Genomic DNA, 15,206 nt, shown 5'->3' with positions numbered 1-15,206 from the left:
GGGGTGCTATACGTTCGCGATGGCCGGTTTTAGTTTGTAAAAGAGAAGTTGGCTAAGAGACTTGGCCTTCGCATTCGCGATAGGGATGCTTAGTGAAGCATCGCATTCCCGAGCCTTGTATAGTGTTCGCAAAGAAGGATGTTTGAGCAGGAGATGGGTGTGCTAAGCGAACGCGAGGGACATGTCGCGTTCACGATGAAGGGTCGCCTAGGTAGTGTATTAGTTTGCAAAATCGGGAATTGGCTCATTTCATCTCATTTCTTCCATTGGAGCCGGTTGTGGGGCAATTGTGAAGAGGCTTTTTCATCATTAATCACAAGGTAAGTGATTTCTATACATTGTGAGCTAAATACATGTTACATATGGATTTTAACATGAAAGTTGGTAGAAATTGTGGGATTTTAGAAGAAACTCTAGAAATGGTATTTTTGGATTTTGACCACGAAATTGGACATGGAATTAGAGATAAATTATATATTTGAGTTCGTAGTGTTATGTGTAGTATTTATCTTGGTGAATTTTCGGAACCTGGGTATCTGGTCCCGGGGGTTGGCTTTGTTGACTTTTCGAGCGGCGTTGGAATTGTTATAAACTGTTAAATTACAAGTCTTTGAGTATATTTTGATTGGTTTTCACGTTGTTTGATTAGTTTAAGATTGTTTGGATTTGGTTTGGAGCCTGTTATTGGATTTTAAAACGAGGTAAGTCTCTTATCTAAGCTTGTAAGGGGGAATTTACATGTTATGGGAGCTACACGCATATGAGGTGATGAGTGTTCACGCGTATGCTAGAATTCCTAATTATGTTCGGGTAGACTTAGACTCATGCCATGCTTTAATTGTACTATTTTAGTTATTTGTGTATGTTTAAATGCTTTAATTCACATTATAATCCGAGACTAGACTCACGTAGAGTAATGGATTTGCTATTTTTAGATACTTGACGAGCTACTTGATTAGCCATGGAAATTATACTTCCCTTACGAATTTCTCCCATGATATATGATGTGCATATTCATCGGAAAGTTTTCTTGAATTTCATAACTTACACGTATATTCGTGAGTGGGGTCAAGGACTCGTTAAAGTTTAATATTCTAATGGGATCGGGTCATTCGCCTCAGCAGTATGATGTAACATATTCATATGTGATCGATTTGTTCTCCTCGGCAGAGTTAACATATTCTTATGGGATCGGGTCGTTCACCTCGGTAGAATTATTTGTGAAACCCCAGGTGTTTCTCTCTTCTCTTACGTAATATACGTAACGTGGCGTGGTTATATTAGTTATATATGATTGGGTATAGCACATTGGGAGAATAAGACTGAAAATGTGTGGTAATATCAAGGAACTAAACTAAAGCTTTAAGTCAAAGGAATCCCTTAAACAAAGGTTCATGGTTAAAGAAATGGCTCGGGTAGCACCCCGCGCATTCGGAAGGTTTAAGTTAACTTGCACCTGTGGGATAAGACTAACAGTGTATAATATGCTAAGAATAATGTGTTATGAGGTATTATAATATCATACTGGTCACATGTTAAGTATTGGAGTGAAGCAAGTTGCGAAATAAAGGTCGGTAAAAGTTATCGTAAATTTCTCTAATACATTTTCTAAACTTTGGGTCAAATGTATCATATCATTTCTCCTAATATATAAAGAGTTATGGGACCCACAACCTACCAAATCGAAGTTCTACGCATCTAGTTTGCAACCAAAGAAATCTCACATCAAACCGACATTGGAGTAAAACGTTATGACTGTTTTACCGCGGCCTGTCCGGGCTGAAATTGTGTCGCGAACCGGGTCGGGTCAAACAAGTGGTATAAGTCGGAAACTCCGACTTTTAAGACCCCAAAATATTTCATCTTCGTCCGAAAACAGTGAGAGAGCTTAAGAGAGGGTTTCATGGTGTTCTTGAGTGATTAAGGTGTGTTTTTAACGATTTCTATCGTTAAAGTTTGCCCCCATGCCTAGAAGCGCAATCTCTATGCTTTGTAATCGTTTTCCCCTTCTATTAGCTGTGTTTGGAGCTATTTTTGGAAGATAGGAAATTGTTGTTCTTGCTGGTTCTTCAGGATTTATACTTGGTTTGCCAAGGTAATCATCTTGGGATTCTTTATGATCGTTTTTACAAAGTTCTACGGGCGTTTCATCAAGTTAGGGTCATATGGCAAATCTGCCGATTTAAACTCATTTATGAACTATTTATAGTTGCGTATAAGCTGCATATATATAGTGGTTTCGAAGCTTAGGACATAAGGAACAACTTTCGTGAAGGAACTACAGGCATTCAGACGTTCGTTGGAGAGGTATGTTAAGGCTAAGCTTCGTCCTTCCTTTTAGCACGAATTTTGGGAAATTCCTAAGACGCCAAATGTGATATTTTACTATTCTGTTGCTAGAAAGACCTTCTGTGAACATATTTTAAAGTGACACCTTAAGCTTTTTATGAACATATTCAGAGTTAAGTTATCTTTCTAAATGTCGAGTTAAGTTTTCAAACTTATTAAAAAAGATATGAGGTTCCACGAGATATTTGTATGCGTTACGAAGGTGATTATGAGATTATGAGAATAAGAGTACCAATGAGCCAAGGTTGGCTAAGTTCTTGTTATGGCCTATTATGTGCATTCAAAGTTCATATCATACATGACATATTATGCATGGACTACGAGCTATAATCGGAGGTAAGGGGCCTATTTGCCCGAAAGACTATATATATTGTACAGATGGCCACAGGTTGGCAATATGATACCGGTTAGCTACCGGGAGAGACCGCCATTGCTAGCATTTGGTTGGGTATGTCATGCATTTACATCAATATATATGTATTCACGATATACGATTACACAAGCATACCATGCATATTTTATTACTATGAGGTCGGATGTCGGCCATGGAGGCTATCAGAGTTTCAGTGTCAGGTGGTATCTTTATTACCTTTTTACATCAGTTATGTATGATTCTACTTTCTGCCTTACATACCAGTACATTTTTATTCGTACTTATGTCCCGTTGCCTGGGGACACTGCATTTTTGTTTCGTGCGTGCAGGTCCAGGTAGGGACTCTGATCGACCCCTCCGCTAGGATTTCGGGGTTCAGCTGTGAGTTGGTAAGCTCCACCTCTTCCTGGAACTTTCATAGGATGGTTACTTTTGTTGTACAGTTTGGGTATAGTTGGGGCCTTATCCCGACAGTGCTTATGACACTCTTAGAGGCTATTGTGGACACAATATTTTGGGTTTCTTTTTTGCTGCTGTCAGTCTCCAGCCCATAGGCTTGGCATGTATATATAGGTGTGTAGGCATATATGTCTTCAGTCGCGGCCTCGTCGGCCGGCTAGTATTTTATTATTCTGGCTTGTCTACCTAGGTTTATATGGCTTATTGTTATTCATGTCATAACCTTACGGTCCAGGCTTAGTATTTCAGATGTTGTGCTGCCCGATCTGTTGGGCCCCCAGTCTAGTTAGCTAGTATGTTTAGTGGCTAACTCGATCGAATACAGTATCGAGTGCCAGTCGTGCCTCCCCTAGTTTGGGGCGTGACAAACTTGGTATCAGAGCAGGTCGTATCCCAGGGAGTCCATAAGCCGTGTCTAGTAGAGTCTTGCTTATGGGTGTGTTGTGCACCACACTTATAATCAGGAGGCTATGAGGCATTTAGGAATGGTTACGTTTCTTTCAATTAATAGATTGTGCTATAGAGCGAAGTTATAAGAACATATGAAATCTAAATCGTGCTTTGTGTTTCCTATCTAACAGGCTACCTACGCTCAGGAGATGGCACAGCGAGAGATAGGTATGGATCCGGGAGAAGGTACCAGTTGTTCCCCACCAGTTCAGAGGGATAGATATCCCTTAGAGGCTCACAGTGAGTCTCGAGTACCCCTAGTTTCAGCTTCCCCAGCACTTATTGGAGCCCAGGGAGATGCAGTACCCCCAGCCTCACCAGTTCCATTGGTACCTGAGGCAGCTAGAGACACAGGACCTCCAGCACCTATTGTTCACCCATCAGAGACTGGGGAGCAGGGGATGAGAGAGGCTGTTCAATTGCTGACTAGGATGGTTTCTATTCATGAGCGACAACTAGTGTCAGGAGCAGATGCCCGGAGAGATCGGATAGGAAGCTCGACGGTACGAGAGTTTCTTCACTTGGCCCCTCCATTATTTACAGGATCCAGTTCCACTGAGGATCCCCAGGACTTTATAGACCATATGTATAGAGTATTGAGGGTGATGCATGCCTCCGTCACCGAGGCTGTGGAGTTGGCTTCTTTTCGACTACGTGATGTAGCCGTCCTATGGTATGAGGCATGGGAGAGATCTAGAGGACCTGATGCTCCGCCAGCAGAGTGGGAGGACTTCTCTGAGGCTTTTTAGCCCATTATTTTCCACGGGAGGTTCAGGAGGCCCGTCTTGACCAGTTTCTTAGCCTAAAGTAGGGGGATATGAGTGTGAGGGATTATAGCCATAAGTTTAATTCTTTGGCAAGGTATGCACCAGATATAGTACGTACCATGAGGGCTAGAGTTCATCATTATGTGGATGGTTTGGGGGATCATCTGATTAGAGACTGTAGGGTTGCATCCCTATCGGATGATGTAGATATTTCCCGCATACAGGCTTTCGCTCAGACTACAGAGGACCCTTCCCGTCGGATTCGTGATACTCGCAAGGATATGGAGCAGAGTAAGAGGGCTCGTATTATAAGGTCTTATAGGGAGCTGCGAGTTGATTTTAGGCCCCCACTCCATCGATATCCACCTCGGTCAGCAGGTAGTTTCCCACCACAAATGCAGGGCCAGCGGTTTGATCGTTATGTTCAGTTAGGACCGGGGCAGAGCTCAGGCCAGCCTGAGGGCCGTCGACAGGAGCGTTCTGCACAGATGAGACAGCTTACTCCTCCATGTACTCAGTGCGGTAAGCTGCATACCGGGAAATGTAGACAGGGTTCGAGTGCATGTTTTCATTGTGGGCAGACAGGACATTATATTAGTCGGTGCCCGAGGTTAGGCAGAGGTACACCAACTCAGCCTTCAGGATTCACAGCAGCCTCTTCGCCCTCAGTCCGTGCTCCCTGACCAGGTCCACAGTCTACTCAGGGCCGTGGTAGGGGGAGAGGTGGAGGAGACACCTCAGGTTCTAGTGGTGGCCAGAACCGCTTTTATGCACTCACAGGCCGACAGGATTCAGAGGCATCCCCAGATGTTGTCACAGGTATATTGACAATACATTCTCATGCCATTTACGCATTGATGGATCCCGGCTCTACATTTTCATATATTACTCCATTTATTGCTGGTAAGCTTGACATGAGATCTGAGTTGTTGCTACAGTCAGTTGAGGTGTCTACGCCAGTTGGTGACTCTATTATAGCTAATCATGTCTATCGAGATTGTACAGTGTTAATTAATGACCGTCCAACCTCTGTTGATTTAGTTGAATTGGTTATGCTAGACTTCGATGTCATTATGGGTATGGATTGGTTGGCAGCTTGTTATGCTAATATTGATTGTCGTGCAAAGTTGGTCCGATTTTATTTTTCCTGGTGAGCCTGTCCTTGAATGGAAAGGTAATGCAGCCACGCCCAAGGGTAAGTTTATTTCATACCTTAGGGCTCGGAAGTTTATTGCTAAAGGTTGTATATACCATCTGGTTCATGTTAGGGATATAGATAAGGAGCCAGCGACTCTTCAGTCGGTTCCTATTGTGAATGAATTCCCGACGGTATTCCCTGACGAGCTTCCAGGAATTCCCCCGAAAGGGAAATCGATTTCACTATAGATTTGCTTCCTGATGCGCAGCCTATATCCATTCCTCCCTACAGAATGGCTCCTGCAGAGCTAAGGGAATTGAAGGAACAACTGAAGGACTTGCTCGATAAAGGCTTTATTAGGCCAAGTACATCCCCATGGGGTGCTCCGGTGCTCTTTGTTCGAAAGAAAGATGGGTCTTTGCGGATGTGCATTGACTACAGGTAACTAAATAAAGTCACTATCAAGAATAAGTATCCTCTTCCACGGATTGATGACTTGTTCGACCAGTTACTAGGTGCCAAATGCTTTTCGAAGATCGACTTGCGATCCGGTTATCATCAGCTACGAGTCAGGGATATTGATATCCCAAAAACAACATTTAGGACGAGGTATGGCCATTTTGAATTCCTTGTCATGTATTTCGGGCTTACAAATGCCCCAACAGCCTTTATGGATCTTATGAACCGGGTATTCAAACCATTCTTGGATGAATTTGTGATTGTGTTTATTGACGACATCCTGATATATTCGCGATCGGAAGCCGAGCATGCGAACCACTTGCGAGCTGTATTGCAGACTCTCCAGGACTACAGGTTATATGCTAAATTCTCTAAATGTAAATTTTGGCTAACTTCTGTAGCTTTTCTTGGTCATGTTATTACTGGCGATGGTATCAAGGTTGATGGCCAAAAGATTGAAGCTGTGATGACTTGGCCGAGGCCCTTGAATCCGACAGAGATTCGTAGCTTTTTAGGCTTGGCAGGGTATTACCAAAGGTTTGTGGAGGGATTTTCCTCTATCTCTGCACCATTGACGAAACTGACACATAAGGGAGCTAAGTTTCAGTGGACTGAGGCATGTGAACAAAGTTTTCAGGAACTAAAGAAAAGGCTTACTACGGCACCTGTCTTGACTCTTCCGGATGGCACCGAGGGTTATGTTGTGTATTGTGATGCCTCAAGAATTGGCCTAGGTTGTGTTCTTATGCAGCATGGTAAGGTTATCGCGTACGCCTCCAGACAATTGTGAAAACATGAACAGAACTATCCTACGCACGATCTTGAGTTAGCCGCAGTTGTATTTGCCCTAAAGATTTGGCGGCATTATCTATATGGGGTTCATAATGATGTTTTCGCCGACCACCAGAGCCTTCAGTATTTATTTAAACAGAGGGAGCTGAACCTACGACAAAGAAGATGGCTAGAATTACTAAAGGACTATGATGTTGATATTTTATATCATCCCGGCAAAGCTAATATTATTGCTAATGCCCTTAGCCGGAAGTCCATGGGCAGTCTAAGCCATGTTGAAGCTGATAAGGTCAAGATGACCAAATATCTATGCTAGCTAGCTAGTTTGCAGGTGCGTTTGGTAGATGTAGAGGGTGGACGCATTCTCGTTCAGAATACGGCAAAATCTTCTTTTGTTACTGAAGTGAAAGAGCGACAACACGAGGATCCTGAGCTTATAAAACTGAGGGAAAGTATTCCACAGCAGCGACAACCTTTATTTGAGCTAACTGGAGATGGAGTCCTTAGATACCAGGGCCGCTTATGTGTACCGTCAGTAGGAGAGCTCCGTGCCAAGATTCTTTCGGAGGCCCATTATTCTAGATATGCAGTTCATCCCGGAGCGACAAAGATGTATCGGGACCTTCGACAGATCTATTGGTGGAATGGAATGAAAAAAGATATCGCGGAGATGGTAGCCCAATGTCCCAACTGCCAGCAAGTTAAAGCCAAACATCAGAGGCCTAACTCAGTGTATTGAGCTTCCATTATGGAAATGGGACATGATAAATATGGACTTCATCACTGGTTTTCCTCGCACTCCACCGAGGTATGATTCTATTTGGGTAATTATTGATAGGCTTACAAAATCTGCTCATTTCCTGCCAGTCAGGATGACATATTCAACCGAGGATTATGCCAAGCTTTACATTCGAGAGATTGTTCGCCTTCACGGAGTGCCATTATCTATTATCTCTGATCGAGGGGCTCAATTTACAGCATATTTTTAGAAATCTTTTCAGAAGGGTCTAGGCAAGCAGGTAAATCTTAGCACCATTTTTCATCCGCAAACTGATGGACAGGCAGAGCGTACTATTCAGACAGTTGAGGATATGTTACGTGCTTGCGTGCTAGATTTTAAAGGAAGTTGGGATGATCATCTACCTCTTATTGAGTTTGCTTATAATAACAGCTTCCAAGCTAGTATTCAGATGGCTCCTTACGAAGCACTATACGGGCGGAAGTGTAGGTCGCCGATCGGTTGGTTTGAGGTCGGGGAAGCAGAGTTGCTAGGTCCTAACTTAGTCCAGCAAGCAATGGAAAAGGTAAAACTTATTAGAGACCGGCTGCGTACAGCACAAAGTCGGCAAAAGTCTTATACAGATGTTCGACGACGAGACTTAGAGTTTGATGTAGAAGATTGGGTTTTCCTGAAAGTATCACCTATGAAGGGTGTCATGCGATTTGGAAAGAAGGGGAAGATCAGCCCCAGGTATGTTGGACCGTATAAGATTATTCAGAGGATTGGTAGGGTGGCGTACGAGCTTGATTTGCCTTTAGAATTGGAAGCAGTCCATCCTGTGTTTCATATATCTATGTTGCGGAAGTGCATTAGAGATCCTTCACGTATTACGCCCATTGAGGATATTCACATTGCTGAAGACTTATCTTATGCAGAGGTACCAGTAGTTATTTTAGATCGGCAGGTAAGGAAGCTTCAAACTAAAGAAGTGGCTTCTGTGAAAGTGTTATGGCGAAATAACAACATCGAGGAAATGACCTGGGAAGTTGAGGAGGAAATGAGGAAGAAGTACCCCCACCTATTTACGACTTAAGGTGAGTCACATTTAAATAATTGCCAATTATTTCTTTACAGCAACTTAATTGGATTTTAAATGACTTGAAAGTGCAATTTAAATTTTTTTATTGCGAGATAGCTATACGAAACCTAGTAGTTGGAATCTTCAGAATTTGATTTATGCTTTGCCAATGTAACAAATATAGCCTTGCAAATAACGTATTAGCGTACAAGAAATGAAACCAAGGAATTGACTTGACCCATTCGCGGACGAATGTTCTTAAGGGGGAGACTGTGAGACCCCAGGTGTTTCTCTCTTCTCTTACGTAATATACGTAACGTGGCGTGGTTATATTAGGTATATATGATTGGGTATAGCACATTGAGAGAATAAGACTGAAAATGTGTGGTAATATCAAGGAACTAAACTAAAGCTTTAAGTCAAAGGAATCCCTTAAACAAAAGGTTCATGGTTAAAGAAATGGCTCGGGTAGCACCCCGCGCGTTCGGAAGGTCTAAGTTAACTTGCACCTGTGGGATAAGACTAAGAGTGTATAATATGCTAAGAATAATGTGTTATGAGGTATTATAATATCACACTAGTCACATGTTAAGTTTTGGAGTCATGCAAGTTGCGAAATAAAGGTCGGCAAAAGTTATCGTAAATTTCTCTAATAAATTTTCTAAACTTTGGGTCAAATGTATCAGATCATTTCTCCCAATATATAAAGGGTTATGGGACCCAAAACCTACCAAATCAAAGGTCTATGAGTCTAGTTTGCATCCAAAGAAATCTCACATCAAACCGACATTGGAGTAAATAGTTATGTCTGTTTTACCGCGGACTGTCCGGGCTGAAATTGGGTCGCGAACCGGGTCGGGTCAAACAAGTGGTATAAGTCGGAAAATCCGACTTTTAAGACCCCAAAACATTTCATCTTCGTCCCAAAACAGTGAGAGAGATTAAGAGAGGGTTTCATGGTGTTCTTGAGTGATTAAGGTGCGTTTTTAACGATTTCTATCGTTAAAGTTTGCCCCCGTGCCTAGAAGCTCAATCTCTACGCTTTGCAATCGTTTTGCCCTTCTATTAGCTGTGTTTGGAGCTATTTTTGGAAGATAGAAAATTTTTGTTCTTGCTGGTTCTTCAGGATTTATACTTGGTTTGCCAAGGTAATCATCTTGAGACTCTTTTATGATCGTTTTTACAAAGTTCTACAGGCGTTTCGTCAAGTTAGGATCATATGGAAAATCTGCCGATTTAAACTCATTTATGAACTATTTATATGTGCGTATAAGCTGCATATATATAGTGGTTTCGAAGCTTAGGACGTAAGGAACAACTTTCGTGAAGGAACTACAGGCATTCGGACGTTCGTTGGAGAGGTATGTTAAGGCTAAGCTTCGTCCTTCCTTTTAGCACGAATTTTGGAAAATTCCTAAGACGCCAAATGTGATATTTTACTATTCTGTTGCTAGAAAGACCTTCTGTGAAAGGCATTGGTATCGTAGCTGAAGTATTTTCATGATGCTATTAGGTTGATATTCCACTCGTTCGGTTAAAAAGGGTATTCGACATCTATATATGTCATTTTGTCGGCTTTCTTAAATATATGTCCATATATATGAATTCTTATTCGTCTTTGGGTTGTGTGACTTAAAAATAAAGGCATTTAGTATTTGCGATCAGTCCTTCTTCCTTGTTAAAGTGTATTTTAAAATCTCTAAAGTGACACGTCGATTTCAAAATTTTCAAATATAATTTTTATGTTTGAACTACTAAAACATTTGATTTTTCTTTTTGAAATACTTTCTTTTACTAATTATCAAGAAATCAGGTATAAGGACTAAGTGAAGCACCTTAAGCTTTTTATGAACATATTCAGAGTTAAGTTATCTTTCTAAAAGTCGAGTTAAGTTTTCAAACTTATTAAAAAAGATATGAGGTTCCACGAGACATTTGTATGCGATACGAAGGTGATTATGAGATTATGAGAATAAGAGTACCAATGAGCCAAGGTTGGCTAAGTTCTTGTTATGGCCTATTATGTGCATTCAAAGTTCATATCATACATGACATATTATGCATGGACTTCGAGCTATAATCGGAGGTAAGGGGCCTATTTGCCCGAAAGACTATATATATTGTACAGATGGCCACAGGTTGGCAATATGATACCGGTTAGCTACCGGAAGAGACCGCCATTGCTAGCATTTGGTTGGGTATGTCATGCATTTACATCAATATATATGTATTCACGACATACGATTACACGAGCATACCATGCATATTTTATTACTATGAGATCGGATGTCGGCCATGGAGGCTATCAGAGTTTCAGTGTCAGGTGGTATCTTTATTACCTTTTTACATCAGCTATGTATGATTCTACTTTCTGCCTTACATACCAGTACATTTTTATTCGTACTGATGTCCCGTTGCCTGGGGACACTGCATTTTTGTTTCGTGTGTGCAGGTCCAGGTAGGGACTCTGATCGACCCCTCCGCTAGGATTTTGAGGTTCAGCTGTGAGTTGGTAAGCTCCACCTCTTCCTGGAGCTTTCATAGGATGGTTACTTTTGTTGTAAAGTTTGGGTATAGTTGGGGCCTTATCCCGACAGTGCTTATGACACTCTTAGAGGCTATTGTGGACACAATATTCTGGGTTTCTTTTTTGCTGCTTTCAGTCTCCAGCCCATAGGCTTGGCATGTATATATAGGTGTGTAGGCATGTATGTCTTCAGTCGCGGCCTCGTCGACCAACTAGTATTTTATTATTCTAGCTTGTCTACCTATGTTTATATGGCTTATTGTTATTCATGTCATAACCTTACGGTCCAGGCTTAGTATTTCAGATGTTGTACTGCCCGATCTGTTGGGCCCCCAGTCTAGTTAGCTAGTATGTTTAGTGGCTAACTCGATCGAATACAGTATCGAGTGCCATTCGTGCCTCCCCTAGTTTGGGGCGTGACATTATTGTAATACACTCTTATGAGATCGGGCCGTTCGCCTCGGCAAGATTATTGTAATACACTCTTATGAGATTGGGCTGCTCACCTCGACAGAATCGTACATAATATTTGATAAGAAGCCAGTGTACCCGTGAGTTTTCCTGACTTGAGATGTGACCTTTTATCTGGTGTTGACCATTATGTATTCCATTCGAGGTAGTATTCGATTACTGAAGACCTCATGTTTATTCTTTTATTGAGGATTGTACTATGTACTTATATTTTTTTCGTTGTTTTACCTGCTCTACCTCATATCTGTTTACTTTCATAGGACCACTAGCAAGTATCGATGTTGTCATGCCCCTACCTTAGGGAGAGCGACTGACACTCAACCGAGATACCCCGGCCGAGTAAGCCTGCTAGATTCCTTCTACCCAACCTTGCCCATTAACAATATAAGAATCAATACAAGTGATAGACATGAGAAAAATCAAGTATTCCACATTCTTTTTCCATTACTCAAAGGATATTCATTTATGATCCCCAAAATATTACAAGTTTATAGCTGTGATGGAAAACATGTTTGCCAAATACCAACATTTCTAGTTCAATTCCAAACATCAAATACTACCCACAACCTGTCTACGAAGCCTCTAAGTATAACAAAAGTGGAGAATGGAAGTGCAGGCAACAAGGCCCTGGCTATACCTCAAAGCACAAAATACAACGTTAAATGACATAAAGCCTGAAATCGAGTAGGGCTCACCAAAACCTGCTGAATAGAGAGTGACTGCTAATGAGGACCAAAGTTTCTTGCTGGTGAACCACCTACATCCATTGAAGATGCAGCGCCCCCCGACAAAATGGACGTTAGTACATGTGGAATAGTACTAGTATGTAAAGCTAAATGTTCTCTTTCGAAATAGAATGCCACTAACAGAAGGGGAAACACCATGGAGCAACAAGTAACAATCAATGTTATCCAAATGGCAAGTTAAAACATAACAGTTTTCAACATACGAAAAATATTATATAGTTTTGGTTGGAAAATCATTAGCACCGATATACCACTGTGTTTTTAGCACGGAGTCCGATCATGTCCGATCGGCTAGGCCATATTCCCACGAACAATTTGGTTTGACATGTGGTGCGAAAGAAAGGTGTTACCAAGAGTAGTACCACCATGTGTGCAACATGGTGTCCGATCTCCACCCGATCGGCTAGGCCACCTTCCCACATATGCTGTGTGGGTTGACTTTCTGATTCACAGCTAATATCAACCTCATCCCAATCATGGGGAATAATCACAATCACATCTTTATTTCAATCTCATCCCAAACAAGGAGAATAATCACAATCCACCCATACACCGACACGTGTAGTTTCGGGTATGGACCTTATGACCCACCCTTCCTCGGTCTGCTAATGATACTCCCAAAAATATATTTTTTTGGTTTGCACACAAGGGAAACAAAAGCAAAAATATATTTTATAATCACCTCATTACCTTTCACTACTATATATATAGCCTCGTTAGTACCTTCAACCATTCACAACATTATTATAATTCCATTGGCTCTCTTGGCCATACTTATTATTCCTCATCCCAAGGCACGGTGGCCGTATCTTATATTTCACACTTTTATTTCTTTACTTTCAAGGATCATCAACATAAACATCAACATATAGAATATTCTGGAAGTCACAACTTTAAGTTCATTAGTAATGAAACTATAAACACAATGGATTTCTTTCCAAGAAATGGAGTAAAATAGTTCGCAATCGAAGCACAAGTAAAAATCATAAATGAGCAACACATCATTTAATCTAGAAATACCTTTCCCCAAAAGGAAAATATACAATTTCAACTCATGAATATATAAGAGCTCAAAACACATTGGAAATACTTACAAAGCATAACATTAGTTTAAAACGGCCACGTTTGGGCACGAGTATAACTTTCATTATTAGCACGGTGGCCACGCTTTACATCTCCAATCCCATTCTTACACTTTCAGGCATCCTTATAGATTATCATAACAAGGCATTTCGATTTAAGACTTTAGGTACACATATGGGCAATAAGTGTTTTAGATGCATGGAGTATTCTTTCCAAGTTAAGCATAATGGACTTTCATTTGAAACACGACTCAAAGCCATAACATTTTAATACACATATCATTCTTCAACACATTCCCGAAGGATAACATAATGTGATAGGAACATTCGTAACATATTTTGAATGCATAATTCGCGATAGTTGCTTACGCGGGACAATCAAATTTATTGGGAACAACTCGGAACATGGGAATAAGGAACTTGAGCCAACAATACTTGAAACTTGCGGGAACATCATGGAATTAAATTCTAAGAGAATAGTTTAGCCAACATACCTTGTTTGAGCTTTTCTTAAGTTACTACAACGTCCCAACACTTCTAGCAATAATAATCTATAGGAAGATAGCGAAAATCGGATAAGAATTAGAAGGATTCACATGGTGTAACTCTCTTAGGAATTTTGTCAAACACCTAGTATGCAAAATGGACTACAAAGCTCTACAATGGTAATCCCTTTCTCCCTTAACCAATTTCAATAAGAAACTACCCAAAATAGTTCATTAACCCCACATACTACAACCTATTGTCACATGCATGGCCGATTTCCAACCCTCACAATATACTAGAACTCATAACCTCTTGCATGAAAGCATAGAAGTAGGACTTACCCAGATAGATGATAATCTAGTGATTAGTTTCCTTGATTCTTGAAGGTTGGTGAAAGATTGGATGATTAGAGTGTTAGGTTTCCTCCTTCTCTCTCTAAAATGCTCTTACCTCCCTCTAAAATCATTAGGTAATCTCCCCAAAATAAGCCCCAAAGGCTATTTAACAAAATGGGGTTGGGTTATAAAGATAGAAAAGTGGACCCTCTGAACTCAGGTCTGCGGTCACAGAATGGACCGCATAACAAGTATGTTGCCTGCAAAATGGGCCGCAAAAATGATGCCAAGAACTAGGCTGCTCTGGACCAGTCTGCGACGGGTCTGAGGTCCGCAGACCATTTATGCGACCGCAGAATCGCCCAACAAAATTTCCTCATGCTAACTCTGCGACAGAAGTGTAGACAGCGAAATAGGTATGCGATCGCATAATGGACCGCGAAACAACCCTCAAATTTCAACAACTTTCTGCTCAACTTCGCGATGATTATGCGGCCCGCGAAACGGTTTTGCGGTCGCGAAACAGACCGCAGAATTGCCTTCTTCCGCCAGACAAATCTCATCCACTCCTTAGTGCATTTCTACAGTCCTCAAACACATAAGTCTAACTCGGCACCACAAAACCTCAAATTCCTTGGCGTAATTTTATGGGGCCTTACATCCTCCCCCACTTAGGATCATTCGTCCTCGAATGAGGAGTAGAGTCCGCCCAGAACACCCAACATAATTCATTTCTCTTTTCATACATCATAAGCCCCCAAATTTGACTAACTCCCAAATTTTTTAAATATTTTGGCAGAGTCTCCCCTGTAATTGGGCCTATCCACCTACCAGAGAACCACCAAAACAACTCCTAACAACACACCCACAACTTAACAAAGCATCACCATATATTTTAATAACACCGACGTCAACATCAAGGGCATTACATTAACAGAAGTGATATCTTGACATGAACTGTACACATTTAAAT

At 41.3% G+C, this 15,206-nt stretch overlaps 2 protein-coding genes across 2 annotated transcripts; both read left to right on the top strand.

Annotated features, from left to right (window-relative positions):
• The first annotated feature begins 4,448 nt into the window (after window positions 1–4,448).
• LOC138901612 (uncharacterized) lies at window positions 4,449–7,526 on the top strand. The gene is made up of 4 exons (XM_070189390.1): window positions 4,449–4,920; window positions 5,086–5,548; window positions 5,667–5,727; window positions 7,104–7,526. Exons 1-4 carry the CDS (start codon window positions 4,449–4,451, stop codon window positions 7,524–7,526), a joined length of 1,419 nt encoding a protein of 472 aa, XP_070045491.1.
• A 31-nt stretch (window positions 7,527–7,557) lies between these two features.
• Window positions 7,558–8,601, top strand: LOC138901611 (uncharacterized). Its single transcript, XM_070189389.1, has 2 exons — window positions 7,558–7,595; window positions 7,959–8,601. Exons 1-2 carry the CDS (start codon window positions 7,558–7,560, stop codon window positions 8,599–8,601), a joined length of 681 nt encoding a protein of 226 aa, XP_070045490.1.
• Window positions 8,602–15,206: the final 6,605 nt, after the last annotated feature.

This window comes from Nicotiana tomentosiformis, chromosome 11 (assembly GCF_000390325.3).
Source record: "Nicotiana tomentosiformis chromosome 11, ASM39032v3, whole genome shotgun sequence".
In the NCBI taxonomy this organism is placed as follows: domain Eukaryota; kingdom Viridiplantae; phylum Streptophyta; class Magnoliopsida; order Solanales; family Solanaceae; genus Nicotiana; species Nicotiana tomentosiformis.
The sequence above is the reverse complement of the archived record's forward strand: the minus strand, read 5'-3'. Positions and strand labels throughout refer to the sequence as shown.

What these genes read in the sequence shown, in the direction of transcription:
- LOC138901612 (XM_070189390.1), top strand. Translation starts at nt 4,449, where the DNA reads ATGAGTGTGAGGGATTATAGCCATAAGTTTAATTCTTTGGCAAGGTAT. An exon ending in TCCTCCATGTACTCAGTGCG is followed by an intron (nt 4,921 to 5,085) that starts GTAAGCTGCATA and finishes CTCCCTGACCAG; the next exon opens with GTCCACAGTCTACTCAGGGC. An exon ending in TTGTGAATGAATTCCCGACG is followed by an intron (nt 5,728 to 7,103) that starts GTATTCCCTGAC and finishes TATCTATGCTAG; the next exon opens with CTAGCTAGTTTGCAGGTGCG.
- LOC138901611 (XM_070189389.1), top strand. Translation starts at nt 7,558, where the DNA reads ATGGACTTCATCACTGGTTTTCCTCGCACTCCACCGAG. An exon ending in TTTCCTCGCACTCCACCGAG is followed by an intron (nt 7,596 to 7,958) that starts GTATGATTCTAT and finishes TTATAATAACAG; the next exon opens with CTTCCAAGCTAGTATTCAGA.